We start from the raw sequence: 27,495 nt of genomic DNA on the forward strand, positions 1-27,495 counted from the left end.
AAGTGGATGACAAGAGCAAAATTGACTTTTAATTCACACATTCAAAATGTACACATTGCATTCAGAAAAGCAAATTTATGAGCCACAAGATGATAGTTTCATAGATTTACTACCTATTAATTATAACATAATTAATGAATTATTCTAAGCAGATATTTATTATCATGAACATTGGTGCCAGCATTACAAAGGTTGGTAACTGCAGGCAATCTGTTTGGAACTGAAGTCAGAAAGCCAATGAGACGCTACTTCCTCCTTAAGAGAACATACAGTCATAACTCCCGGTCAGTGTGCTTCAGTGTGTTTCTCCTTTTGTATCTGGAGCTGTAGTAGTTCAACCTCCAGAGTCAGCTTGTAGATCTCCAGAGCCATTTTCACATCGTGTGAATTTGGCACATACTGCATGGTCTTGTTGCCTGTAAGCGCAGGCTTAAGGTCTTCAGAGGCCTCCTGAAAGAGATGCAGGTTTGAGGCAGCAGAGAGTGGCTTCACTTGGTTATCAAGAAATAGGACAACAGTATATTAGGTGGTCTAGAAAAATAGGATGCAGTATTCCTAGGTTTATGGGAGATCACTTTTTAACGGGATTCAGTATTTTCACACACTCAAATGAAAATAGAAAAATGTTCTATGCCAACTCCCCAAATGACATGAGAAAAAAAAAAGCAGGTTCTCTGAATGACTTAGAAATGATCCACAGGAGCCAGGGGTCAGCACTATTGGCTGGGAAAAGCATTTTAGTGTTTGATGGCACAGAAGTTCTTAATCTGTGTTACTTACCTGCTCACATCTGGGCACCTCTGGATACCAGGTTCCACTCTCTGAACAACTGATGCTTTGGGAACCCAGCATGGCAAAGCCAGAGTCACATTGGATGGTGACATTTTCAGACTCAACATACTGATCTTTCTCATCAGACAGCGTTCCATTTCCTACCTCTGGTTTCTGACATAGAGCTACAGTGAAAACAAGTTTTAGATAATTGCGATCTGAGGGAAAAGACATAGTAATAGTCTACAGTACAAAGAATGAACTGAACTTGAAGTAGCTTATTCTGTTTTCCATTCATTTATTAGCAAAATGTTGAACATTTGTGACAGTGTATGCATATAATATGATTTTGACTTAAGTCTCAAGATACTCCTGCTAAGTGAGTATATTACCTTTCTGTTTTATCAAAAAGAAGATTCAAATACAGAAAAGGTAAGAAATTTGTCCATAAGTGTAATATGTTTAGACAATAACATGACAGGATATTTTAAAACTGTATATGACCCCAGACTCTCACGTGATATATTAACTCTTACTACAAACGGTACTGCAAGACTCTGGTCATAAAGCTCTGATATTTTTATTTGTACAGAGGGAATACTTGTGTCAAATCATAAGTTACTGCAAATGTAGCTCTCCTAATATAAATATATAAACATAACATAAGACTTAATCCTGAATCTTCATGCTCCCTACAACTAGGCACTGGGTTTTCTCAACATACACCACCTACATCATGGTAGGTGGTACTTGGGCAGAAGTTCTGATGGCAAAACGGACCTGTCACTCTAGTGTTTGAAAGCAGATCAGCATAGCCTGCATTGATGCCAGAACTACTTTTATTGAAATTTTTCTATAGGACCATGCATGTTTGGTCCCCGGAATATTTCTGAAAAATATATATAAAGAAAGTAACAATATGAGCTGCCTCAAGAAAGTTCATACTTGTGACTGAGAGAAATAAGTAGAGGGAATTGATGTTGTGTACAGATTTTATGGTTTTGTATGGAATATCATCTGTTTATATTTTTTATTTAAACTAGACAAAATTGGCTCTATAAGAAGACTTGAGAAGTTCAGGTAGGCCACTCACCTGCCTCTCTCTCTCTCTCTCTCTCTCTCTCTCTCTCTCTCTCTCTCTCTCTCTCTCTCTCTCTCTCTCCCTCTCTCTCTCTCTCTCTCTCTCTCCATCCTCCCATCCTCCTCCCAACCCACTTCCCCCATGCCCTCCTAGCTTCCTGCTAGCCTCCAACTAGTTCAGAGACTCCACATTCAATCAGAGACCATACAGACTGTTAACCAGGCAAAACTTCCAGAGGTGGGACTTGGACACTAACCCAGTCACAAACCTTCAACCTGTAATCTATCCTGCCTGCTAGTTGTACTAGGGCAATGGTCACAGAACTTGGCACAAAATGTGTGAGAGTGGCCAACCAATGACCGGTCTACCTTAAGACCCATACCACACAAGAAAGCCCATGCCCAACACTGCCTAGACAACCAGGAATCAGAGGCTGGATGGCCCAGAGACCTATGATAGAAAAAAATCAATAAAATGTTTCCTAATGATATCCTTATATACTTATAGAAGGTGCTTCGCCCAGTTGTCATTAAGGATGCCACCAGTGGTAGCTGATAGGTTCAGATACAGAGACACACAGCCAAACAGTAGGCAGAGAGGCAACCTAATTAAAGACCTCCATTGGGCCTCTCCCCTTGGAGCATGGGGAACTTCATGGAAGAGGGGAAGAAAAAATATAAGAGACAAAGGGGTCGAGGAAACCAGGCTAATGAAGCCCAAGGACATCAACTAAGCAGAGCTCATAGGGATTCAGAGACTGAAATTGCAATCATGGACCCTGCATGGGTCTGTGCTAGGTCCTCTGCATATATGTTATAGTTGTTAGCTTGACATTTTTGTGGGACCCCAACAGTGGAAATGGGGTGTCTTTCTGTCTCTTTCATCTGTTCTTGAGACCCCTTTCCTCCTGGGTTCTGTCACCCAGCCTTGATATGAAGGTGTGTGCCTAATCTTATTTGATTTTGTTATGCTATGTTCAGTGGATACTCCTGGGAGGCATTTCTGCTCATTTCTGAAGGGAAATGGAGGCAGAATGGATCAGGGAGAGAGGGGAGGTGGGATTGTGAGGAGCAGGTGGGAAAAATGGAAGGTTGGAAACTGCCATGGGCATGTACCGAGAGCAAAAAGTTAAAGCGGAAAGAAGAAAGAAAAGAAAAGAATCTAATAGCATTACAAGAATGAAAGAAAAAAACAATGAAATGTTGTGCCTGTCATCTGGCAGGGAGTAAGTTCGCTATCCAGTCCTGAGAGCAATTCTACCCCTGTGGTCACGGGGTGGTAAGGAGACGTCATTACCTTTACACTGTGGAGCTGTCCCTTTCCACTTTGAAAAGCTGCAGGAGATGATTGCCTTTCCAACCAGTCTGTATCCTTTATCACATTCATATGTAACCAGAGTTATCTTAGAGTAGACCATACTAGTATAATATCCATTGACAATGGCAGGCGGTAAATCACAGTCTTGATGATGAAACAAGGGAGAGAAGGTAAGCTTGTAAGATGTGTCAAACAGCACTTCTCGGGATTTATGTTATCTTGGATGTTTCATGCTGGGCTTCTTTCTTCCCTACCTGTAAGATCACTGGACCAAAGCCATGCACTTTTCCTACCTTCCTGGAAGTCTTAGGCTCAGGAACGTGGATGCTTCAGAGCATACACTGGAGTAATTTGGATCGTGTATGTTCTCCTGTGACCTATAGGTTAAAGGCTTAGCTCCCAGATGATACTATTGGGCGGTGTTGGAAACTATGGGGTGGGGCCTCATGGGAGGTCCTTAGGTCACTGGGGGCTTGCTCTTTGTGGAGAATGTACATCTCCAACACTCTCCTCTCTTTCTGTGTTCTCTGGCTCATGACTGCACAAATTGTTTTGCTCTAGCTTACACCCCTGTCCAAAGCAATGGGGTCAATAAAACCAAATCTGAAACAAGCTGAACCTTTCCTCTAGGTAAGTTGATTGTCTCCCGTGTCCGCGGTACTGACAGAAAGCTGACAACAAACGTTAGTCCCTTTTCCTTCCTTTTACAGACAATTCATTTACAGTGTCTGGGGTCCATTTTTTACACAAAGGCTGGCTCCCATTCTAGGTTACACCTTGTCTATGGTGTACAATATACGAGGGACTCCATATTTAATAGTAAGATGTGTAAAGGATGCCATTTTTTTCCACTAAAACATTTAGGATAGTCAAGTTAAAGACCCTGGTAATACAGAGAGCAGCTGTCTGCTTTCCCTGCTTTCCTGACGACAATACAAAGTTTCACAAAATCAATCTCTCAAACCTCTGCCCTCTCCATGTCTAAAATAAAGGTGTGTGTCGTCTTGCTGCTTGTCAACACAGACAGATCCCAGCAGGATGAGAGGAATATGGGGACAGACCATAGTGCTTGATCATCGAGATCCTAGCTTTGAGACTAGAACTTACATCTCTCAGTTATCCCACTCTTTGTTAAAACAGTAGTTGAGACAAAGTTCCAAGCTATTGCTTTGAAAGAGTTACTTCCTGGGTGTTTCTTTTGGAAAATGTTCTTAAGCTTCTTTCAATCTTTAATCTTACCAACTGGTCTGTTGTTGTGGTAGAGTGACTCTGGAGACTTTGGAGGGCTGTGGGAAGTTGTATTTTCCTCCCTTTGATACACATGCATAAAATATGGCAAAGATGTCAAGGCACCTGTAATCTCCGAGTCATCGCTCTCTAGCCAAACAGCTCACCCATCTCCACCAAGAAAAATGTTTACTGCATCATGCTTTGTTTTAGAAGAAAAAATAAAAATGGTGACTTTAACATTGTGATAATGAACAAAACAAGACACAGAGCAGCCATTGGAAAGGAGCACCGAGGAAGTCGACACCCAGCAAGGAGGACCTTGAGTAAAATGAGCAGTACCCTGTGCTAGAACTCTATTGTCGTCACAAGCATTGCAGTAAATGTATCCCAGAAGTATGGGAAATTAATCAGAGGAGAAAGGGGCTTAAATAACTTAGGTAAATAAGCATGCTAGAGTAGATAGCTGTACTATGTACACAGAAAAGCAACCAAGAGATTACATTATATAGAAAGGGTTACCAGTCACAGCATCTACCAAAGCTGTACAAGAAATAAGTACACGTGGCATTAAAAACGAACCACAAGGTCAGAGAGGAAACTCTCAGAAATGTAAGGTTAATAGGTAATGGTGTCTTTACAAGTGGAAATCATATCAACAGCTGATAAGGATGACACTCAATTTATGTCACAAAAATGCAGATGAATCATGAAGGGACTAATGTCATTTGGCCCAATAAAAGTCATAATCTCAAGACAAGTAGGATAGTGAATCCCCATAATTTCAGTACTAGAGGCCAGGCAAGAGGTTGGGTCTAAGACTGCCTGAACTTCAAAGCAAAATCTTATCTTGTGAAATGATGGTTCAAAGTCACAGCTCCTCCAAGGGTTCTTTGCTTACATCAGTTTCAAGCCTATGATACTGACTGAATAAGGTTAATGTTATCTAAGTTTTATCTCACATATGTTCATCATTGACCTATAATTTTACTTTTTTTAGCTGGGCTTTTCTGTTTCTGGTATCAGGGTAATACAGGCTTAGTGAGAAGAAAAAGAAGAGTCCTTTCTTTTTCTATTTTACATAAAAGCTTAAAGAGTATTGCTATTACTTATAATTCCAAGTTTGGATAGAAAGAATTTTTAACTTATTCAAGTTATATCCTTCTCACTGCTCCTCCCAGTTACCTCCTCTACAATCCTTCCCCCACTCCCCTCCCCTTCTCCTCCGAGTAGGTGGGCCCCCCTTGGATAACCCTCTACTCTGGTACTTTTCTCACAGTAAGGCCAGACAAGACAGCCCAGCTTTGTCCCTCTAAAGAGTTAAGTAAAATAGTAAAATGCCAGCGTTTGTATTTTAATAGCATGTGATTTTCATCTGCAGTGCATGGTCTTCCTTCAGGATCTCAATAGTCCGTGATGTGATTGTCCCGCTGATGTCTGAAGACTTCCCTATTATAGACAGCTTCAGCACACAAAGTCCAATCTTAGAGTCTCTAGCATCAGGATGATTTCATTATAGACCGACCCAGATCAATATTTTCAAGTATATAGATTATGAGCCCTCTATAGTCTGAAAATGTCTGCTTGCTTCCTGATAGTAGGATGGGCAAGAGGAAATCAGACCAGACGCCTGGCTACTGACATCTGCTTCATTTAAGCTTTACACAGCACAGAACTTGGGGAAAATCACAATATTCAATAACAGACCATCCCAAGCATATCTTTCACCCAACAGCAATGGGTACTGCCATTTATGAGTGCTCATAGGGTTAGTGTTGTTGCCAGTTCAATTCAATGGCTTTTCAATATTTCTATCAAGTATCTACGGACTCACTGAACAAATGCTTCTCAACTTGTTGTAACTCCTTTGATTCTTCTCCAAGACACAGTGAATGGTTTCTTTACTAGTTTTGTCGTCTTAATAGATGCCATTCCAGGATAGAGACTGCCCTTCTACTTACTTATCCAACTGCTACAGAAGCCCCAAAGAGCTAAAGGCTCGCAGTGCTTCACAGGTACAATAATAAGAGTCCCAGGCGTCAGAGAGGTCCCCTCCCCTTAGCAATTGTGTGTGGCCTCGACAAGTCACTCAACTTCTGAAGATGTTTCCTCTCCTGCCAAATTAGAGCAATAACACTGCCCACAATTGACTTATTGCCTGAGTTCTTTTTATGAATGAAGACTAGCTACAACTTAATATTATAACTTAATCATTCTTAAAATGACCCACAAGTTAATCGTTTTAGAGTGTCTCGTCCACATAATACTTTTATATAAATCCTAGAAAGGCACATTTTATTATCCATCTTTCAAAATCGTTTTATTAGACAATTACCAATAAGCTGCCAAAAAATTAATGAAGCATGTATACCAATCTTCGACATCAACAGTACCAGTGCCTCTCCTTAGGAGTAGAGTGTGAATGTCTATGTATGACAGATGACCTGGCAAGGAGTACTAAAATCCTCCTCCTCTTTCCAACAAGAAGACAAGATAAGATTATTGATCCAAATTTAAATATTTGTGATTCAGAATCTAGACATGCAAGTATGTCCACACAGATATACCCGAGTATCTTTAGATGCCAACTGTGAAACTCTTCGTGGTCCATACTTACCGAACTCACAAGTCGGGAGAGAACTCCAATTGCCATTACCTTGACACTCGATGACATGTCTGCCTCTGAGGACAGTCCCATTCAGGCAGGCCAATCTAACAGAGTCTCTGTGTGTATAGGTAGCTTTATATCCAGAAACAATTACACCATGTAAAATATTTGGCTGAGAACAGATGATCTCTATGGGAATTATGAGAAAATATAAGTACATTTTGAAAGACAGAGCATATAGGGCAGTGGTTCAATAAGTAAGCGCACCTCAGTAAAGGACCTAAGTTCTAATCCCCAGAACTCACATAAAAATCAGGCATGGTATCATTCACTTGTGATTCCAGTGATCTTATGCTAAGAGACTCCCCTGAAGCTAGAAGAATAGTTATCCTGGTGTATGCATCTTAGAAGCAAAGCCAGACATGGGAGAGTGTACCTTTAATCCCAGTCTTTGGAAAACTAGAGCTACATGATGAGACTCTGTCCCAGGGTAGGAGGGGGAATGACTCAACATAGAAGAAGATCAGTACCAACCTCCTAGGTTGTCCTCTGACCTCTACATACATACAATGCACTCATATACCTACACACACACCATAAATACAGACATACATGGACACATACACACCATAAATACAGACATATGCACTCACAATCACACATACACACATCATATACATTATCACAGATAAGCTAAGATACAACTTAGTATAAGGGTGCCTACCAAGTATACATGAGACCCTAGGTACTACAAAAAAAAACAAACAAATAAAAAATGTCTTGGCAAATTAACAGATACATAGTAATGAGAATATTACTGAAGACAGAAGACTAGGGGAATACCTCTGGAAACACTAGTGAAGAAGTCAGAAGTGTGTGTGTGTGTGTGTGTGTGTGTGTGTGTGTGTGATTTAGAAATAATGAGCTTTAGAAATCCACAAAGTAATTGCAAATGATGCCAGCAAAAAAAGCAGCAGAGTGAAGAAAAGTCCCTTGGCACAGAGAAGCAAGTCTAAGATAGTCTCCCCTACTCGGTTCTCTGTGGATTAATGAAGTAGAGTCACCCAAAAGATAAGCCACACAAAAAGTTGGGAATTCTGACTCGCAAAACAAGCTGAAAACCTTCATGACTCAAATCCAGTTGTAGATTTTGATGGGACAAGGATTCCTCTGGCAGATGGCTTAGACATGAAGAAAAGTCCCTTTTGTCACAGGACTATGTGACTTTGGAGGCAGCAGCAGAGTAGGCACAATCTTGCAAGAAAATCTATTCCTACAACTGAGCTGCCCTCTGGGCCTGAGGCAAAAATCAGCCACAGGTCAGGGAGCCTTAGTGTAGCCTGCTGCAGCCCCTATGTGAGGAAAAGCCCAGAGCAGTAACCATGGATACAGGAAGATGAGCGAAGGATTCTTCCGACCTTTGTTAACACAGTGAAGATAATTCCCTGTAGGCCTGCCAGAGAGGCTCTGTTCCAGGTGATTCTATATTTGCTCAAATTGGTAATTAACTCTAACGATCACTGATCAAGTCGAAAAAATCTAAGAGTCCACAGCACAGAAGAAAGAAGGAAGAAAATAGAAAAAGTATACAGAATCTACTCAATTGAATTATAGGAGAAAATTTCCCAAAGATAAAGAAAGATTTCAAATAAGAGAGGCATTTAGAATCCAAAATAAACATGACAAAAGAAGGATCCCCTGCAGTGTATATCATAGCCAAGATAGAAACAATGACTGAAAGGTAAAAGCCAATGACTCAATGGGTAAAGACACTTTCTGGCCAAGCCTAAGTACCTGAATTCCAAGAACCCACATGGTGGCCAATTTCCCTGATTAAAACAGGCTTTAGTATGGCAACTACTCAGAAAATTGACAAGACTGAGTTATACCACTCCTGGGCATATATCCAGTGGCTGCCCCATTCTACCGAAAGGGCATGCGCTCAAGTATGTTCATTCATAATGGCCAGAAACTGGAAACAACCTAGGTGTCCCTCAAGTGAAGAATGGATAAAGAAAATGCGGTACAGTTACACAATGGAGTACCATTCAGTTGTTAAACCCAACTACCTCATGAGACTTGCAGGCAAATGAATGGAATGAGAAAAAATCATCTTAGAGTGAGGTAACCCAGACCCAGAAAGACAAACATAGTATATACTGAATTATAAGTGAATATTAGCTCTAAAGTAAAAGACAATCATATATATGTTCCACAGACCCAGAGAGGCTAAGTAACAAGGAAGGTTTAAAAGGGAATGCAAGGATCTCCTTAGGAAGTAAAAGTAGAATAGATTACATGGGTGGACTGGAGGCAAAGTTGGGAACAGGAGGGATCAAGTGGAGAAAGAGAGAAATATTGGGATAAACACATGGAATTGGGGACATTTCAGGGGCAAGGTGGAAACTGAATGGATGTATGAGAGTAACCCTAGCAAAGACTCCTAGTAACAGGGAACACACAGCTCGAATCATCCATCGTCTGTAACCAAGCAAGGCCTCAAGTGGAGGGACTGGAACACCAACCCAGCCACAAAACCCTCAACCTCCAGTTTGTTCTGCCTACAGAGTGTGCTGGGACCACAGCCTGGCATAATGGCCATTAAAGAGACCAGAGAGACTTCATCCAGTAACAGATGAGAGCAGATGCAGAGTCCTACAGCCAAACATTAGGTGGAGCTCAGGAAGTCCTGCTGAGGAGGGGGAGGAAGGATAGAGGAACCAGAGGGGTCGGAGAAACACCATAAGAACACAGCTCACAGATTCAACTGACTGGGACTCATTGGGGCTCACAGAGATCAGGGAGCTCGTTGGGGCTGACCTATGTCCTCTGCATATATGTTACAGCTGAGAAGTCTGTTGTTCTTGTAGGAGCCATAACAATGGGAGTGGGGGCTGTCCCTGGCTCTTTGCCCACTTGTGGAACCCTTTTCCTCCTACTGGGATGCCTGGTCCAGCCTTGATGTGATGGAATGTGTCTGGTCTTATTGTAGTTTATTATGTAGTGTTTGCTTGATTTCCCTAGGAAGCCTGCTCTTTTCTGAAGGGAGGCAAAGGGGGCAGGAGTTTTGGGGAGAAAGGAGGTGGGGAGCAGAGTCTAGAAGGGGGGAAAGGAGGGGAACGTGTGGTCAAGATGTATTATATGAGAGAAAATTTTTAAAAAACTATAAACCAAATATTAAAAACCCATTAAAGTGATCATATGCCATGACCAAGTTGGCATCACTCCAAAGATCCAATGTTGTTTCAACATAGGTAAATAGCTAAGGGTAATAATATTTAGCACATAAATAGACTTAAGTACAAAAATCACATGGTCATCTCAAGTGATACAGATAAAGCCTTCAACAAAGCTCGACATCTCTGCACGATAAAAGTCCTGAAATAAGTAGGAATCTGAGGCCCACACCTCAACATTACAAAGGCTATAGACAGCACATCTGTGTATGCCAGGGTCTCTGCAGACGTCATGGCCAGCACAGTGTCAATCCAGAAAAGGCAAGAAGGAAATTCAGCTTCTCATGACTCAGGAGCTGCTGTTGGTTCCAGGCCATGTATTTTAGGCATATTTAAGCACAGAATAATTTGGGTAAAAGTTTCCTTGTGACAAATAACTCAATCCCATATGCACAGCAAAGCTTCAGACATGATTACATTGAAACTCTTGTAAAGTTCAAGTGATATCGTCCATAAATATGAGTTTTATAGATTAACTGAGCAAGTAGGCTTAAGGTAAACAATTCTCGTAATAAAGATCTGGGGGAGGGTAGTGATCTAGACTGACTGAGATAGACAAGCTCAGGAAAAGGGTCTGAGGCAATCAGTGTGGCCTACCCAAGCAGATGGTGCAGAGGTCACCAGGTTATTAACTACATCCATTCCCAGTCTGCTGGTTGGGAGATAGGTTATACATCTTTCTCTTTGAAGAGACAGCCCTGCATGTTTTAACATTCCTGGTCTCCTTGGTCCTTATGTGTGAACACAGGACTTATGTGCTTCCTATGCCTATAGCCAACATCATACTAAATAGAAAAAGAAAAAAGAAACAGTACTTCCTCTAAAATCTGGAGGGAGACTAAGGTGTCTACTCTTGCTACTCTTATTCAATGCAGTGCTTGAAACCCTGGCTGGAGCAATAAGACAAGAGTAAGAAACAAAAAGAATACAAGTGGTCTGGAGAGATGGCTCAGTGGTTAAGAGCACTGACTATTCTTCCAGAGGTCTTCGGTTCAATTCCTAGGAACCACATGGTGACTCACAACCATCTGTAATGAGATCCGATGCCCTTTTCTGTGTCTGAAGACAGCTACAGTGTACTCATCTACATAAAATAAATAAATCTTTTTCTAAAAAAGGAAGAAGAAGAAGGAGGAGGAGGAGGAGGAGAAGGAGGAAGGAGGAAGAAGGAAGAAGAAGAAGAAGAAGAAGAAGAAGAAGAAGAAGAAGAAGAAGAAGAAGAAGAAGAAGAAGAAGAAGAAGAAGAAGAAGAATACAAGTAGTAAAGGAAGAAGTCAAAGTCGTCCCTGTTTGCTGATGGCCTGTCCTATATAAAAAAAAAAAAACAAAAAACAAAAACACTTCAAAGACTTTGCCAAAAAACGCGTAGGACTAAGAGTCCTGATACTTTCAGTCCAAGAGCAGGATATAAAACCACATACATATTGATAGTTCTAAATAGAAGGTGGTGATGTGCTCACTCCCAGACAAAGGATACAATTTATTTTTCCTTCTACTAAAGAGATTCTAAGACCACACTTCCATAAGTGCCATGAGACCATTGTCACCTGGACTGCTAAGCTCTGTTCTAAGTTGTTGGCATGTCCAGAATGCTTTCTAGGCAAGAATGCCTATTTGTAGCTAACATCTTAGAACAGATTATAGATGAATAAGAAGAAACTTTTATGTTTCCAAATCAATGTGACATGGTGTTACTTGCACCTTAATGCATTGAGTAGCTCTTAGCCAAATAATAGATGCATCTACACACTCATAAATTTTTATCTTTTTAAATCATTCTACTTCCCACAATAAATTTACATTCCATTTTTAAAAAGTAAAATGTAACTGAAACAATTGAAAACAATTCATCCCTGTGTGTGACTTACTTTCACAGGTAGGAGGGCTTGAGCTCCAAACAGGTACTGTTTTGTTCACCACAGTGCAGCCTATGAAGGGGCTGCCAACGAGCCTGAAGCCGGGATCACAGGTATAGGAGATTCCATGGTTATATGGGTAGAAGTCTTCTGTACCACTGTGCTTCCCATTGCTGATGTCTGGAGGGGGCCCACACTTTACAACTGATAAATTAGTAAAAGAGAAAGAAATGTTCAGGGACAGGCATCATAGCAAAGATAGAATTCTAGCAAATGTATATGGAGGGCACACATTTCAGTGAGGATGCACAGAATCGTTCCTTAAGACACCTATGTGTTTATCCAAGTCAGAAAAATCTCTACTTACTTACACATTCTGGGAAAGGATTACTCCAGGCAACTCCTTTGCCTCGGACCTCACAAGAACTAGTGGATGAGCCAACTAAGATAAATCTAGATAAGAGAAGGTCAGAAGTATTAATGGAACTCACACTTTGTATGAATTATGATTCATATATATTATATGAAGGTGACTAAACAGAAAGACATTAAAATGAAGAAATGTTGTTTTCTCAGCTAAGGAGTCATAGGATTTTTGGGACAAAACTAGAACAAAATGTAATGACACAAATGTTTGAAAATGCCACCAGGAACCCATTTCTTTATATGTTAAAGATTAGCTTAAAAGTCAAAAAGTGTAGTGACACATAGATATAAAAACATCGCAATAAAACCCATTACTCTTTATGCTAACTGTCTTAGTTAGGGTTTTACTGCTCTGAACAGACACCATGACCAAGGGAAGTCTTATAAAGAACAACAAAGCAAGACAGGAAACAAGCTGGGCAAACTCCTAACTCTATATATCCATGTATGATGTCAAAGCAGTCTTCAAATTTTCAACTCCTTTTTTTAAATCTTTGTTGACTGCAACAAATTCCTTTCTCCTCAGTTGGTTCAATTAACTCCGTTAGCAGCTTTCTTCAGCAGATATCACAAGGCTCTGGCATCTCAAACATCTTGGGATCTCCAAGGCACCTTCAACAGTTACAGCTTCTTGTTTCAATGTCTGGACTTGAGTCACATCTCCAGCTCTGCTCTCTGTAACATTCTAGGCTCTGTTAACTCCATTCCTCTGCTGCTGCTATTCTTGGTGATCTCCAGTACACTGGGGGTGTCTGCTGCCTCTTATAGGCTCTCTTCATGATGTCAAGCCGCAGCTTCTTTGCATGACCCCTTCAGTCCTGGGCCATCAACTGCTACTGAGGCTGCACCTTCACCAATGGCCTTCTGCAGCCTCTCACAGTGCCAAGCCTCAGCTCCTCTTCAGGACTCCTTTATACCATCAAAACCAGTACCACTTGGGTGACTCTTACAAATTACCAAGTTAAGTTGCAGCATGAGATACAACCTTGGCTACCTCTGGAAAGCAGCTTCTTTGTGTTCTCAGAAAACACTTTCTAGAAGATTTCACCTCAGTGATGCTGGTCTCTTCTTAATCACCACTAATCTCTTAGCTCCAGCTAACCAGCATCAATTGTCCCAGTAGTCCCTTTTATTCTTGACTCAGAAGTCAGAGACACATAGTTGAAGCTGCTGAGTTCTGCTGCTTGCTGGGGCTGGAACATGCCCCCCCCCACACACACACACCCTGTTCTATTACATTATCACCAGTTTTCTGTTTTCCAACTCATTCCAATTGCCTAAGCTTGGCTGTCCTGGAACTTGCTCTGTATATTGACCTTGAACTCAGAGATCTGCATCCCTCTCTCCTGCATACATACATTAAAGGTATGTACCATCATGCCTGGATTTAATCTTTTCTTCACCTAGAACTTGGCTCTGTTTCAGGCTGGACTTGAACTCAGAGATCTGCTTGGCATTATTTCCTGGAATTAAACGTGTGTACCAACCACCATGCTGGGATCTAAATTTAGTTGGGTACAATCTTGCCCCAAAGTCACATTCCCTTAATATGTTGTATCCTAGAATATAGGATTCAGCTCTATTCTACTTTCTGGTGCCTCTTTAATACTTAAACCATATATATTGTATTTTTCTTTCTCAGCTTGTTATGCTTGTTCAAAATGCTTTTCATGAGACTTCACCAGAGAACAAGGTCTCTTCTGGGTTTTTGTTTGTTTGTTTTTGTTTTTGAGACTTCCTTTGTCAATGAATTAGTATAAATCCCTTTACCTTACCCTCAGGTAGACTCTTCAGACAAGGGCAAAAAGCAGCCACATTCTTCACCAAAATAACAGAAAAATGGTCTCTAGGCCGCATACTAAAGCTCTTCTCTATGGAAACCTCTTGAGCCAGATCTGCATAGCTCAAATCACTGCCAGCAACAAAGTATTCCTTCTTCCTGCTAGGATAGTCTATTAAGCCCCCACTTAAAGCATTCTACCACTTTCCAAATTCAAAGTCCCAAAATCCACACTCTTCCAAAGAAAAGCATGGTCAGGCCTGTCACAGCAATATCCTACTCCTGATACCAACTTCTGTCTTAGTTAGGATTTTACTGCTGTGAACAGACACCATGATCAATGAAACTCTTATAAGGACAACATTTAATTGAGGCTGGCTTACAGGTTCAGTCCATTATCACCAAGGCAGGAGCATAGCAGCATCAAGGCAAGCATGGAGCAGAAGGAGCTGAGAATTCTACATTAGCTTCTGAAGGCAGCTAGAAGACTAGGCTCTGTGTAGCTAGGATGAGGGTCTTAACACCCACACCCACAGTAACATATCTACTCCAACAAGGCCACAACTACTTCAACAAGACCACATCTCCAAAGATTGCCATTCTCTGGGCTAAGCATATTCAAACCATGACACTAACTTAAAATTTTAATTCAATTTTTACTAAGATTATCATACATTGTAAAGAAGTATTTCATAATACATTTAAAGCAAAAGTTACAAGCAATCTACATATTTAAATTAGTGTACATGTGAAAATTGTACATTACTTGGTAGCAAAAATTGGACCAAATGCTTCTATAAAAACAAATAAAGGGACTGATGTGATGGCTCAGCAATTAAGAGCATTTCCAGAGGACTGGAGTATGGTTCCCAGCACCCACTGCAAGCTCACAGTCACTTGTAACTCTAGTTCCAAAGGTTTCAACATCTTCTATTTTTTTCAGCAACAGTCACACACATCCCCCCCCACACACACACACATACAGAGAGAGAGAGAGCGAGAGAGAGAGAGAGAGAGAGAGAGAGAGAGAGAGAGAGAGAGAGAGAGAGAGAGAGAAGCACAGATAAAAATTAAACATCTTTTAAAAAGAAATCATTAAGGGCTAGCCACATGGCATTTGCTGCCAATTCTGACAACCTGAGTTTGATCCCAGGGACCCACACTGTGGAAAAAGCAAACTGACTCCTGCAAAATGTGTTCAGTTCCACGTCTGTATCATGGCATGTATGCACCAATGTACATGCATACATATACAGATTGCATACATACATGCATACATACATACATACACATATTACATACATATGTACACATACATAAAGTTGACTTTTTCAAGAGAGTAAGCACTAGTTCTAGAGGTCTTTACATATAGTCCCAGCAACCTTGGAGAATTGACTGGAGGCTTTTGAGTCTGAGAGCAACTTGAGCCACTTAATGAGATCTTGTCTCAAACAAATCAAGAAAACAACTTCAAGTAACCCTTGGGTTTCACACATAAAGAATATTACCTTCAGGCAGCCAAACAAGAGCTAAGTTATATATAAAAGAAGGAAATTGAGGTTAGCTTCAACATTCTCTATAGCACCATCCACCAGCAAAGAGAAAAAAAAAATGGACTGCTGTAGTACCCACAGGTTATCTGATACTTTCATACTTATCTATAATACGTTCTAATTGATGTCATCTCTGCCTCCTTTCACTCCTTCCTACCCTCATCACTCACCTTTTTCTCCGCATGTCCCATTTATATCTTTTTGTCTTGTGATCTATGACGTTTAACTGGGTACATTGCCTCTTACATATCAATGTGTCAGACAAATCTGAAAGCTCACTCATGAAGGTGAAAAGGGAGTTTATTCTGAAGGCCAGCATGGCTAATACTGGTTATCAAGGGACAATTGGATCACTTATGCACAATAGTAGTTTGTAACTATACTTTAACAAAGGCAAGAGAACACTGTTCCAAACAGCAAAAGACTGGAAATATCCATGACTCCAAAGAGTTCAGTCATGACACAACCATACAATAAAACTCTCTGCAGTTGTAAGGGGAAATTAATGAAGAACCTCTCTACATACAAGCATAGAATATGTCCATGATTTACTGATGAGTATAATAGTCAAGTGTGATTCAAAATTACATTTTCCCCATTCTTTTTTGAGGGTGTGGCCACTCCCATGTTCCAGTTAGTGGCACTGCTCCTATGCACATATGGGCAGCACTGATATGCTTAGTGAACTGTAAAGAAAAAAAAAAGTAAGCAAACAAACAAAACCATGAAGTTGGGAGAAGAGGACATGTTGTGGGGAATATAGGGAAACTGGAAGGGGAAATAGGGATGTCTATGATCCGATTTCATTGTATGCATGTATGACATTCTCACAATGCATGTGTGCAACTCTCAAGAATACATTAGAATATTAAAAAACTGAAACCAACTGGGTTTAATAATGCAAACCTTCAATCCTAACACATAGGAGGCAGGGGCAGGTGGATCTCTGCAAATTTAGGGCCAGCCTGGTATATATGGAGTTCTAGACCAGTGATGGCTACATAGTGAGACCCTGTCATTATGAATGAGTCATTCATTATGAATTCAAATATACATATGAAAATATATATTTATGAATCTATGAATTCAGATTTAAATATATATGTATATTTATAATTAGATCATTTTAAATAATTTAAACATGTGCTGATCTCTTGGCTTGTATTTGAATGAGGAAACACTACAAAGATACAAAAAAACTGAAAAAAAAAATTCTTTTTTTTAGGACAGGAAGGAATGGGGCACATGGAGATGGGATCAAAGTGAGAATTCTCAATACATACTCTACATCACTTCAAAATTTGAAAGTATCTATTTTTAATGTTAATTTAGAAGAATTTTTTATTTTTTATTTTTAAATTTTATTTTTTATTTAGTTTTTATATCTCAATTGCTCCCCTTCCCCCAGCCCCCATGTCACAGAGTCCCCCATGCCCCCTCCTACAGAGTCCCTTAACCCCTGATCTCCTCTAAGACGGTGGGTCCCCTTTGAATAAGCCTCCACCCCACCTCTCATAGAAGAATTATGTATAAAATACCTCACACTTACCCTTCCTGGCAGCTGAATTCTATCTGTGATCCAAAAGTGATAGTCTCTCCATTTACATATCCATTATCTAAATATCCTGGATTACGGCAATGTTTTTCTAAAGAAAAGTCAAAATGATAGTAAGTGATTCCTACCATCCACAGGCACTGCAGTTAGAAACTAGCAGGTCTGTGTCCACCTCCACATCCAGAAAGAACTAATGTTTAGAGTCATGTTCGTCTGAGTCTGACTCACTGAATTTTTGTTCTGGAATGCAAGTGAACACAAATTTTGATTTCTTCATTTTCACCCTGGTATATTTTTTATCAAGAACCATTTCTTTGATTATGAGAGAGAGAGAGAGAGAGAGAGAGAGAGAGAGAGAGAGAGAGAGGAGAGAGATTATATGCTGCTACTGTTGGTCGACAGTATGTAATGTATTCCCTACTCACAGTGAATTAGCTGATCTTCCAAATCCATCAGATATTTTGTTTTGTGCACTGTTTTACTTAATTTTTAAAATTAGTATAAAAAATAGCAGGTTTCATTATGACACTTTTATATATAAATATTTACTAGTCATTGTGGTCATTGTCCTTTACCTAATGTATGTATTTATGTATGCATGTATGCATGCATGCATGTATGCATTATGTAGGTAGGTATTATGTGTGTAAGTATGCATGTAGGTATTGGATGCATGGATGTATATGCATGTATTTTTTTTTTAAAATCTAGATTCTGCATATAAATACAAACATTCACCATGTGTTTGAGGTAAGATTACTACTTTCTGGCCATTTAATCCTTAGATTTTTTTAAAGATGTATTTATTTATTATATGTAAGTACACTGAAGCTGTCTTCAGACACAACAGAAGAGGGCATCTGATCTCATTACAGAAGTTGTGAGCCACCATGTGGTTGCTGGGATTTGAACTCAGGACCTCTGGAAGAACAGTCAGTGCTCTTAACCGTTGAGCCATCTCTCCAGCCCTCCTTAGATATTTTTATCAGTATTATTATCATTACTGTTTTTACTATTACTGTCATTGTTATTATCGTTTGGGTTGAGGTGCAGGTGTGCACATGCTACAACATACATGTGGAGGTCAGAGAACAACTCTGGTTAGTTCATATTGTTGTTCTTCCTATAGGCCAACCACAGATTTTAAGTTGAGTATTAACATGTAGTAGTTATATTAATTTGTTGGAAAAAAAAACGGGGAACAGAGCTAAACAAAGAATTCACAATTGAGGAATACCGAATGGTTGAGAAGCACCTGAAAAAATGTCCAACATCCTTAATCATCAGGGAAATGCAAATCAAAACAACCCTGAGATTCCACCTCATATCAGTTAGAATGGCAAAGATCAAAAATTCACGTGACAGCAGATGCTGGCAAGGATGTGGAGAAAGAGGAACACTCCTAAATTGCTGGTGGGATTACAAGCTGGTACAACCACTCTGGAAATCAGTCTGGCGGTTCCTCAGAAAATTGGACATAATACTACCGGAAGATCCAGCAATACCACTCCTGGGCATATCCAGAAGATGTTCCAACTTGTAATAAGGACACCTCCTCCACTATGTTCATAACAGCCTTATTTAAATTAGCCAGAAGCTGGAAAGAACCCAGATATCCCTCAACAGAGGAATGAATACAGAAAATGTGGTACATTTACACAATGGAGTGCTACTCAGCTATTAAAAACAATGAATTTATGAAATTCTTAGGCAAGTGGATGGATCTGGAAGATATCATCCTGAGTGAAGTAACCCAATCACAAAAGAACACACATGATATGCACTCAATAATAAGTGGATATTAGCCCAGAAACTCAGAATACCCAAGATACAAGTTGCAAAACTCATGAAACTCAAGATGAAGGAAGACCAAAATGTGGATACTTTGTTCCTTCTTAGAATGGGGAACAAAATACCCATGGAAGGAGTTTCAAAGTTCGGAGCTGAGAAGGAAGGAAGGACCATCCAGGGACTGCCCCACCCGGGGATCCATCCCATAAACAACCACCAAACCCAGACACTATTGCATATGCTAGCAAGATTTTGCTGACAGGACCCTGACATAGCTATCTCTTGTGAGGCTATGCCAGTGCATGGCAAATACAGAAGTGGATGCTCACAGTCACACAGGGTCCCCCAATGAAGGAGCTAGAGAAAGTACCCAAGGAACTAAAGGGATCTGCAACCCTATAGGAGGAACAACAATATGAAGTATTTTCCCCCCACCCCACCCCATCCCCGCAGAGTTTGTGTCGCTAGCTGCATATGTAGCAGAGGATGGCCTAGTCGGCCATCAATGGGATGAGAGGACCTTTGTCTTGCGAAGATTATATGCCCCAGTACAGGGGAATACCAGGGCTAGGAAGCAGGAGTGGGTGGGTAGGGGAGAAGGGCAGGGGGGAGGTTATAGTGGACTTTCAGGATAGCATTTGGAATGTAAATGAAGAAAATATCTAATAAAAAATGTTTAAATGCAATAACTTTATAACCTGAGACAATGGTCTAAAACTGACAAGTGCACAAGTGAGAAAAATAACTATTGGTACTTACTGGCACAGGAGACAGAAATCTCCCATTCTCCCGAAGGTTTGCAGTAAACCATCATCCTTGATATTCCCCTACCATAGCCAGGGAGGCATTCGTATTTCAGGGTGGTGTGACTTTCGAAGTCTGTCCGATTCACGTCACTTGCTGGCAGGGCATTGGGTATAGCAGGTGGTGGACCACATTTGCCTACACACCAAAGGGACAGGAAAACCACATGTTATTCCCTGAGATGCAGCATTTTCATGTTTCAGTAGTTTGATTTTAGAGAAAGAACAATTCTTTTCTCCTCTATCAAGAAAAATCAAAAACGTACTATTTCTCTGTCACGAATCTATGAGAGATGTGAAAATAATGTCTGTTGATAAGTGATGTCAATGATTAAAGGCTATGTTTTTATCTCTTCTCTGCTAAATAATATACTTCTTCTAAAAAGGAGACAGATGTAAGTTTCATCAGCCTATATTATCTCTGCTCAGAGCGCATATATGCAAAACCAAAAATTCCTATAAATTTGCCTTAACAGATACGCGTAGTGTTTCATTTGAACTGTCACAATAAGCCAGACACAGTGATGTATAAGAAAGATTGTGAATTCAAGTCCACATTGGGCTACATAGAAGAAAAAGCAGAATTCTTGAGGTATAATACTCTTAATACTACTTCCCCTATTAGAAATGAATGGTGATACACAGCTAAGTTGCCATTTAAGAACCCAGTGGAGGGCTGGAGAGATGGCTCAGCAGTTAAGAGCACTGACTGCTCTTCTAGAGGTCCTGAGTTCAATTCCCAGCAACCACATGGTAGCTCACAACTATCTGTAATGGGATCCGGTGCCCTCTTCTGGTGTGTCTGAAGACAGCAACAGTGGATTCACATACATTAAATAACTAACTAACCATTTTGCTTTGTTAAAAAAAAAAAAAAAAAAAAAAAAAGAACCCAGTGGAAATATACTCCCTGCTTCTCCTTTTCAGATCAACTCCCATCCCAGGCTGCTAATTGTGTCCTGTTGCTGTTAGACAATATAGATTTATTTCAGATCCTGGTTGGGAAACAGGTGGCTTTGGAGACTTAAATAAGAAATTCTAGATTAAACACCTAGAAACTGCCGCTGTTGTGTGTGACACTAACTCTAGCTGGCCAAATAAATTCTTTATTGCTGAAACTGGATCTCCGCTAACTTAGCTATCTCATATTTTTAAGTCTTGTAAGTAACTGTTGGCTGTCCATCTGGACTGGTTGCCCACCACTCACCAAATACAGCAACCCAAAGAGCAGCAGTAAAGGTCATTTGGAACAAAGTTGGGCCAGAGACTCTGCAGAGCGTAGAAAAGGGCCAGGCCACAGCATCTCTGTTTCTATGAAGCCTCCCATGTGCAGCTCTTGTGGGGAGCAGGGTCTGCTGCTGCTTTGCACACATTTGTTCTGCCAGGAAACCTGAATTCAGTAAACAACCATTTAATCTACTTGCCATGAGAGCATTGGGATACATGCTATGATAGCCACGTCTTCAAAGAAACTATAGCCTAGGTGGGAAGATAAGACATGGGCACAGATGTTACAACATGACACAGTGACGACTCACCTCTGCAAAAGCCACCTCTAGGAAGAGAAATTCAGTCCACATGGAAAAAGGAAATGAATTTGCAGGAGAGGATACACCGGAGCCCAGTGTTATGTGAAGATAGAGAATAAATTCAAGTCAGCTGGAAGCAGGAGACAGCGTTACAATTTGGCAAATTAGGGGACCATCTCCTCTCTCCCAGTCCATTACTAACCTAACCTAAGGTTATTGAGATTGTAGATACATATTGAAGGCTTAAAGGTTAACATCCATATATAAAAGAAAATATACAACATTAGTCTTTTGGGGTCTAGATAATCTAAGGGTGATTTTTTTTTCCTACTAATCTATTTATCTGTGATTTCATAATGTCATCTTTCTTTCTTAACAGCTGACTAACATTCCATTGTGTAAATAACTCACATTTAATTACCCATCATTAGTCGATAGACACATAGGTTATTTCCAATTTCTGGATGTTATGAATAGAAGAGCAATGAACATAGATGCATAAGTGTCTCTGCAGTAGGATGTAGAGTCCTGTGCATGTATGCTCAAAAGTGGTTAACTGGATCTTCTGGTAGATTGGTGTCCAGTTTTCTGAGGATACTCCACACTGATTTCCATGGGGGCTTTATCAGTTTGCACTACCACCACCAGGGAATACATTCTCCCCTTTCCCAGCATTCTCCCTAACACGTGTTGATATTTGTTTTATTGATCTTGGCCATTCTGAGTACAGGAAGATAAAATTTCAAAGTTGTTTCAATTTCCATTTGGCTGATGGCTAAATATTACAAACATTTCATTAAGCCTTCCTCAACTTTTTGTGTTCTCAAATGTCGACATTTGAGAACTTGCTATTTATTCTGTATCCCTCTTTTAATTGCATCATTTACTCTCTTGGTAGGCAGGGCATTTCTTTTTAAATTCTTTACATAGTCTAAATAATAATCCTCTACCAGATGTGTAACTGGTGAAGATTGTCTAAAAGAGGATGTTTTCTTCTTCATTCTGTAGCTGCCGCTTTACACAAATAACAGCAGCCTTTACTCTACAGAAGCATTCTAGCCTTGTGAGGTCCCATTTATTAATTGATGGTCTTAATGCCTGTGCTGCTAGTGTCTTGCTCAGAAAGTTCTTTCCTGTGCCAATGAGTTCAAGCCTATACAGCATAGTCTTAGAGATGGACAAAGAGAAAACTGGAATATGAGGGTTAAATAGGGAGGGTAATGGGAGAGGGGAATAAATGAGGGAATATGGGGAGTGACAACCAATATATTAAAAGCCATTTGCAAAATTATATGGAAATATGCTACTGTAGACACTTCCTAGAATATATACATTTATGGAATGAATTTAAATGGAATAACCATATAATGGGGGAGATAGTGCCCCAACTAGATACCTTATGCCACCAAATGAATATCACAGGCTATTTCTAACTAAGGCTATTGTTTGCTTTCCACCTGATGGTAAGACCCCATTGCTGAAAACTACATTACTTATGTTGCCAGACAGAAACTAAGCTGGTACCCAGCTAGAAGCTTCACCCTTACTAACTAGCACTCGTGATACTTGGAGGTACTTGTACACTATAGGAGGAGGAATGTATTCATCAATATTACCTTGATACAAACTCTAAGACCCACAACAGAGATCTGCCTGCAAGATATCCTGGTGCAATAGTGACACAAATGATATGGAAGGAAACAATCACTCTTTTTTATTTTAATTGGATTTAGTCTCCTTTCCATGTGATGGATTCCATATCTGGCACTGATAAATTGTCTAAGATAGGTCATGACTTAGAGGAAAATCTATTGATATTATTGTTGTTGTTGTTGTTGTTGTTATGCCCTATAAACATAGCAATAAAATGAATCTTAATGATACATTGCTATACCCATATATTAGTACCTCACTAAACCCCACCAAGAGAAGCTTCTTCTTGCAGTTAGATTGGCATTAACACAGTCACCCAAAACTGGACAATGTGTAGAAAGTGAGACTTTACTCAGTCCTAAATGGGATGTCTTCATCAAACCCCACTTCTTCCAGGATCTCTGAGTAAGAGAGTTGGAAAGACTGTAAGAGCTAAAGGTAGTAGATGGCTCGCTCTAAGGAAATAGTGTCATCCATACACAACTCTTAGCTTTTTACCTAAAAACAACTCTATAATACATGTAATTCTATGTATAAAAATACAAATATAGTTTTAATGAACTTTTTCTCATCTGGGCTAATGGTGATAATGAGTCCTCCAGTGTTACCTCCTTCCAGCCTAGCAAGGCTGGCTGTGACCATCTGCCACCACTTGAGCGGAGCCACCTGCTGTGCTGCTCTTTTGATGTGCCACTACTTGCCTGAGGCCCAACCTGCCACCGGAGGCCAAAGCGGTTCTCTCCCAAGAATTTTCCGGAGTTAACACCTAACTGAGATCTTCGCAGGAGTTCCCACTAAAAGGCTGAACCTATCTACTTCTAAGGAACTTGCTTGGCCAGGGATGGGCTTCCCCTTTTCTTTATAAAGCATGTTTGCTGACATTAAAATTGAACCTTGAACAGAAAGCTTGTCTTGGTTCCTTCCTTATCTCAGCGCAGCCCAGCCCTTCTTCTCTTCCAGGTTTCCAAAATGCCTTTCCAGACTAGAACCCAGGTCTGTGATCTGCTGGCCGGACACAACACTCCAGGACCCAAAGACTAACTAACAAAACCCTCAATACCAGACATAAGAATCCCTTTTTTGAGTTTTTATCTTGGGCTGTCCAAGAGACTCCCAAGACATACAGCCTCTTGCTATTGCCCTTTGTTATGCCCTAACAGTGAAAGGTAAGTCTCTATTGCTGAAGACACCATACACTTCAGAAACAAGGTCAAGAGATCCCTGAAATGGAACTGATCTGAATGTCCCCTCTCTGGGGACTTAAATGTTACTAGAAGACATTGTGCAAGCTTCCAAAAAAAGGGGAAAGGCAACCAATAGTCCTACCCAGCTCTGATGCCCATGAATGCATCAATGACCAACATGATACAGTAACCCTAAGGGTGTAATAGTGGGACATATTGTTTGAAAGTAACCAGAAACTCTCTAATTGTATTTAAGGCCCATTCAACCATGTCTGTTGCTATAAACCTAGCTAACTAACTACTCAATGCTAGTGAAGTTCCAGTTATTAGAGAATCTACAACTACTAATTTACTAAGCCAGCATAATCTCTAACAACATTCTATAAATATTTATCGTCATACTCACATAGTCTTGAACCCCTCATCAGAAAACACACACACACAAAACAAAAAACAACAACAGAAAAACCCCAACTTCTCTTTGTAACAGAGGCCACCGCAGAAAACTACAACCAATCAAAATGCAGAGTTATGGGTCCCAGTTCTGATGTCTACATCTAAGAAACACTCCTGCACCTGAGAAGAAACTACAGAGGAGGTGGCAGAACGATTGTAGGATCCAAGGGTCCAAGGAATTTACTGTGAAATTGTGTCACCTAGCAACATCAGAAACTGTATCAGAAAAGTCTCACCAACATGACCTCCCAAACATGACCCAAACAAGAACACTGATGAACATACAAAACTAGACAGTGGAATCCCACGAGGCTTTGATTCTACACAAAGAACTATAGGCAACTGAGGAAAGCTGGTAGTAAGAGCTGTGGTATTTCCCATGGAAGATCCACAGCAATTGGTTTCCTAGCGCCAAATTATCAGCCCTGAAAACATACATAAAAGTAACATTATATGGACTGAACAGGTTGTATTTAGGAATAGATGCATGTGATAACAATTAATTTAAAAAAGGAGACTATATTTGAAAGAGAACAAGAAGGGCTGTATGGGAAGATTTGGAGAGAGGAAAAGGAATGGGAAAATGTAATTAAATTGTAATCTCAAAAATAATAAATAGAACACAGAGGAGCACACACTAAAGAACCTGATGACCAGCTTTACCCACAATGCCCCACCCAAGTGCTCAGTAGCCCACTGACCTGCAATAGCAGAGAAAGACTCTGTGGTGGTACTTGGATCTCTACTGTACTAGTTTCTCCCAAGATGAGAGTTGATCATATTATCCTAAAGCTGGCCAGTACTTGCTCCATCAAAAAAGCTTCTGAAGTCTACCCACGCAAGTGATCCTTGCATTCCACCCACACAAGTTTCTGGTTAAGCAGTTGAGTATGACGGACAGGGAGACAGTCTCCTCTGTCCCGGTGAATGATTAACAGACTAGAGCAGCAGTGTTTATTTAATCTCCTTCTCTCCCAGCCCTCATTCTTCATCATGTGTTGGAATTATTTATTTTCTTCTCTGCCAACCATTTCCCCTAAGTTAGAAGGGGACTTGGAATTTGATGCCAGAATTTTCTGTCTTTTCATAATCATAAGAGTTATGCATCACAAAATCCAACCAGCCTAGGAACCTTGAGTTGGAGTTCAGACCCACTCTGACTAAAATGATTCTCTTCCCAGGACTGCAGACCCACTCAGGGACGTTGGATCTGAGGATCTTACTCTTCACTGGTCTCCAGGCATCACCAGGAGCTACAATAGACACAGTATGTGTGTTGTTTATTGAGTTCCTGCTGTGTGCTGACCTGACTGGAACATACTCAGAGCTCCACAGATATTAGCAACTACCACTACCAGGCACCAAAGGATCTCCAGAAGTCAGTCTGACACTCGTCAATATTCAGAAAAATGTAATGAAGAGGCTAATTTATGTGTTTGCGATCACATAAATATACAGATAAAGTCAAGTCCTGAAATGGACCCTTAGTCTGTTAATAATAAGTTTAAAGATTTGTGTGCCCCAAGGATTGCTCTTGGAAAGCACTTCTGGACCAGTGAGATGGCTCTGTGGGTAAATGTGCATGTCATGAAGCCTAAAGACCTGAGTTTTATCCCCAGATTGAACCAATTCGTATATGTTGTCCTCTGACTACCACAAGCATGCCATGCCCCAAATGCCCCTCATATAAATAAATAATTGTAACTCTAAGTAGTAAAAATTAGTTCTTACCAGATGTAGTGTATAATCTTGTAACTGTAGCACTTGGGAGGCTGAGGCAGGAGGATTATGATTTCAAGATTAACCTGGGCTACATAGTAAGATCCTATCTCAGAAACCAAAGGCTGGAAATGCTGTTGGGTGGTAGAGCACTTGTCTGATATGTCCAAAATCCTTGGGTTGGATCAACATAGGGAAAAAAAATTTTTTTGACATCATAATTTATGCTCTGTAATAAACACTAATGGCCTCACAAATTGAGCTCCTCCGTGAAGTTTGACCAAGTTATAAGATTTGGGGTGCACCTTCACTGATAAGCAGAAATTACTGAGAGGAAAATGAGGAGGATATTAGAGGTAAAGAAAGCACAGCCACGTCACAAAGGTAAGAGACTGATTTAATGTGATAAGAGTCCATGTAAAAGCGATCCTATGAAGTCCCGGAAGCTGATTTGGAGGAAATACCGCCCTCAGTTCACTCTTCCAAATATCGTTTATCAGTATCTTCAAGTCCTTTTCCTGCTTTCTACTACGGTAAGCGCAGAGTTCTCTCTCCCAGGGGACTAACTTATCTAAATCACAACAAATTATTTTGCCTTCTATTTTATGAAAACATTGTGCATTAGTTTAATCCGTGTCATTTTTTTTGTCCTGATCAACCCTGATTTAAAGGGTTGATTCTTCTTTTCTAAATTTTTCATCTTGTCTCTTATCCTGAAGTGTTCCTGCCATCTTGCCAAAACTTCAAACTCCTTTTTCTCCTTTAGTCTGATGCTGAGCTTCTCAAGAATGCAGTCTTCATCTGCAGGTTCAAATGTGCTACATTCACTCCAGTAGTGACAAGCGCGACAGGCCCCGAAAACCTGGGCGCTGTCCCGAGGCAAAAAGTTCACGGAAACTTAGTCTCCTGGAATCGTGGCATCCTGTATAAAGAATGCTCCAATGTCCTGG

At 40.4% G+C, this 27,495-nt stretch overlaps 1 protein-coding gene across 3 annotated transcripts; it reads right to left on the bottom strand.

The window, feature by feature from the left end:
- On the bottom strand, nt 1-25,737 carry C4bp (complement component 4 binding protein). Of its 3 annotated transcripts, none has more exons than NM_007576.3 (10): nt 25,528-25,698; nt 21,212-21,394; nt 19,961-20,143; nt 17,405-17,501; nt 12,464-12,549; nt 12,109-12,300; nt 7,014-7,193; nt 3,149-3,313; nt 781-956; nt 1-450 (listed from the first exon to the last, which is right to left on the bottom strand). In NM_007576.3, the coding sequence occupies exons 2-10, from the start codon at nt 21,375-21,377 to the stop codon at nt 286-288; spliced, it is 1,410 nt and encodes a 469-aa protein (NP_031602.3). In that variant the 5' UTR covers nt 21,378-21,394; nt 25,528-25,698; the 3' UTR covers nt 1-285. The 3 variants fall into 3 exon arrangements, with proteins under 3 accessions (NP_031602.3, XP_011246208.1, XP_017167981.1); XM_011247906.2 differs by lacking the exon at nt 25,528-25,698 and adding an exon at nt 21,543-21,564 and having other exon boundaries at nt 4-450; XM_017312492.2 differs by lacking the exon at nt 3,149-3,313 and having other exon boundaries at nt 4-450; nt 25,528-25,737.
- Nucleotides 25,738-27,495: the final 1,758 nt, after the last annotated feature.

Source organism: Mus musculus, chromosome 1, assembly GCF_000001635.26.
Source record: "Mus musculus strain C57BL/6J chromosome 1, GRCm38.p6 C57BL/6J".
NCBI classification, from domain to species: domain Eukaryota; kingdom Metazoa; phylum Chordata; class Mammalia; order Rodentia; family Muridae; genus Mus; species Mus musculus.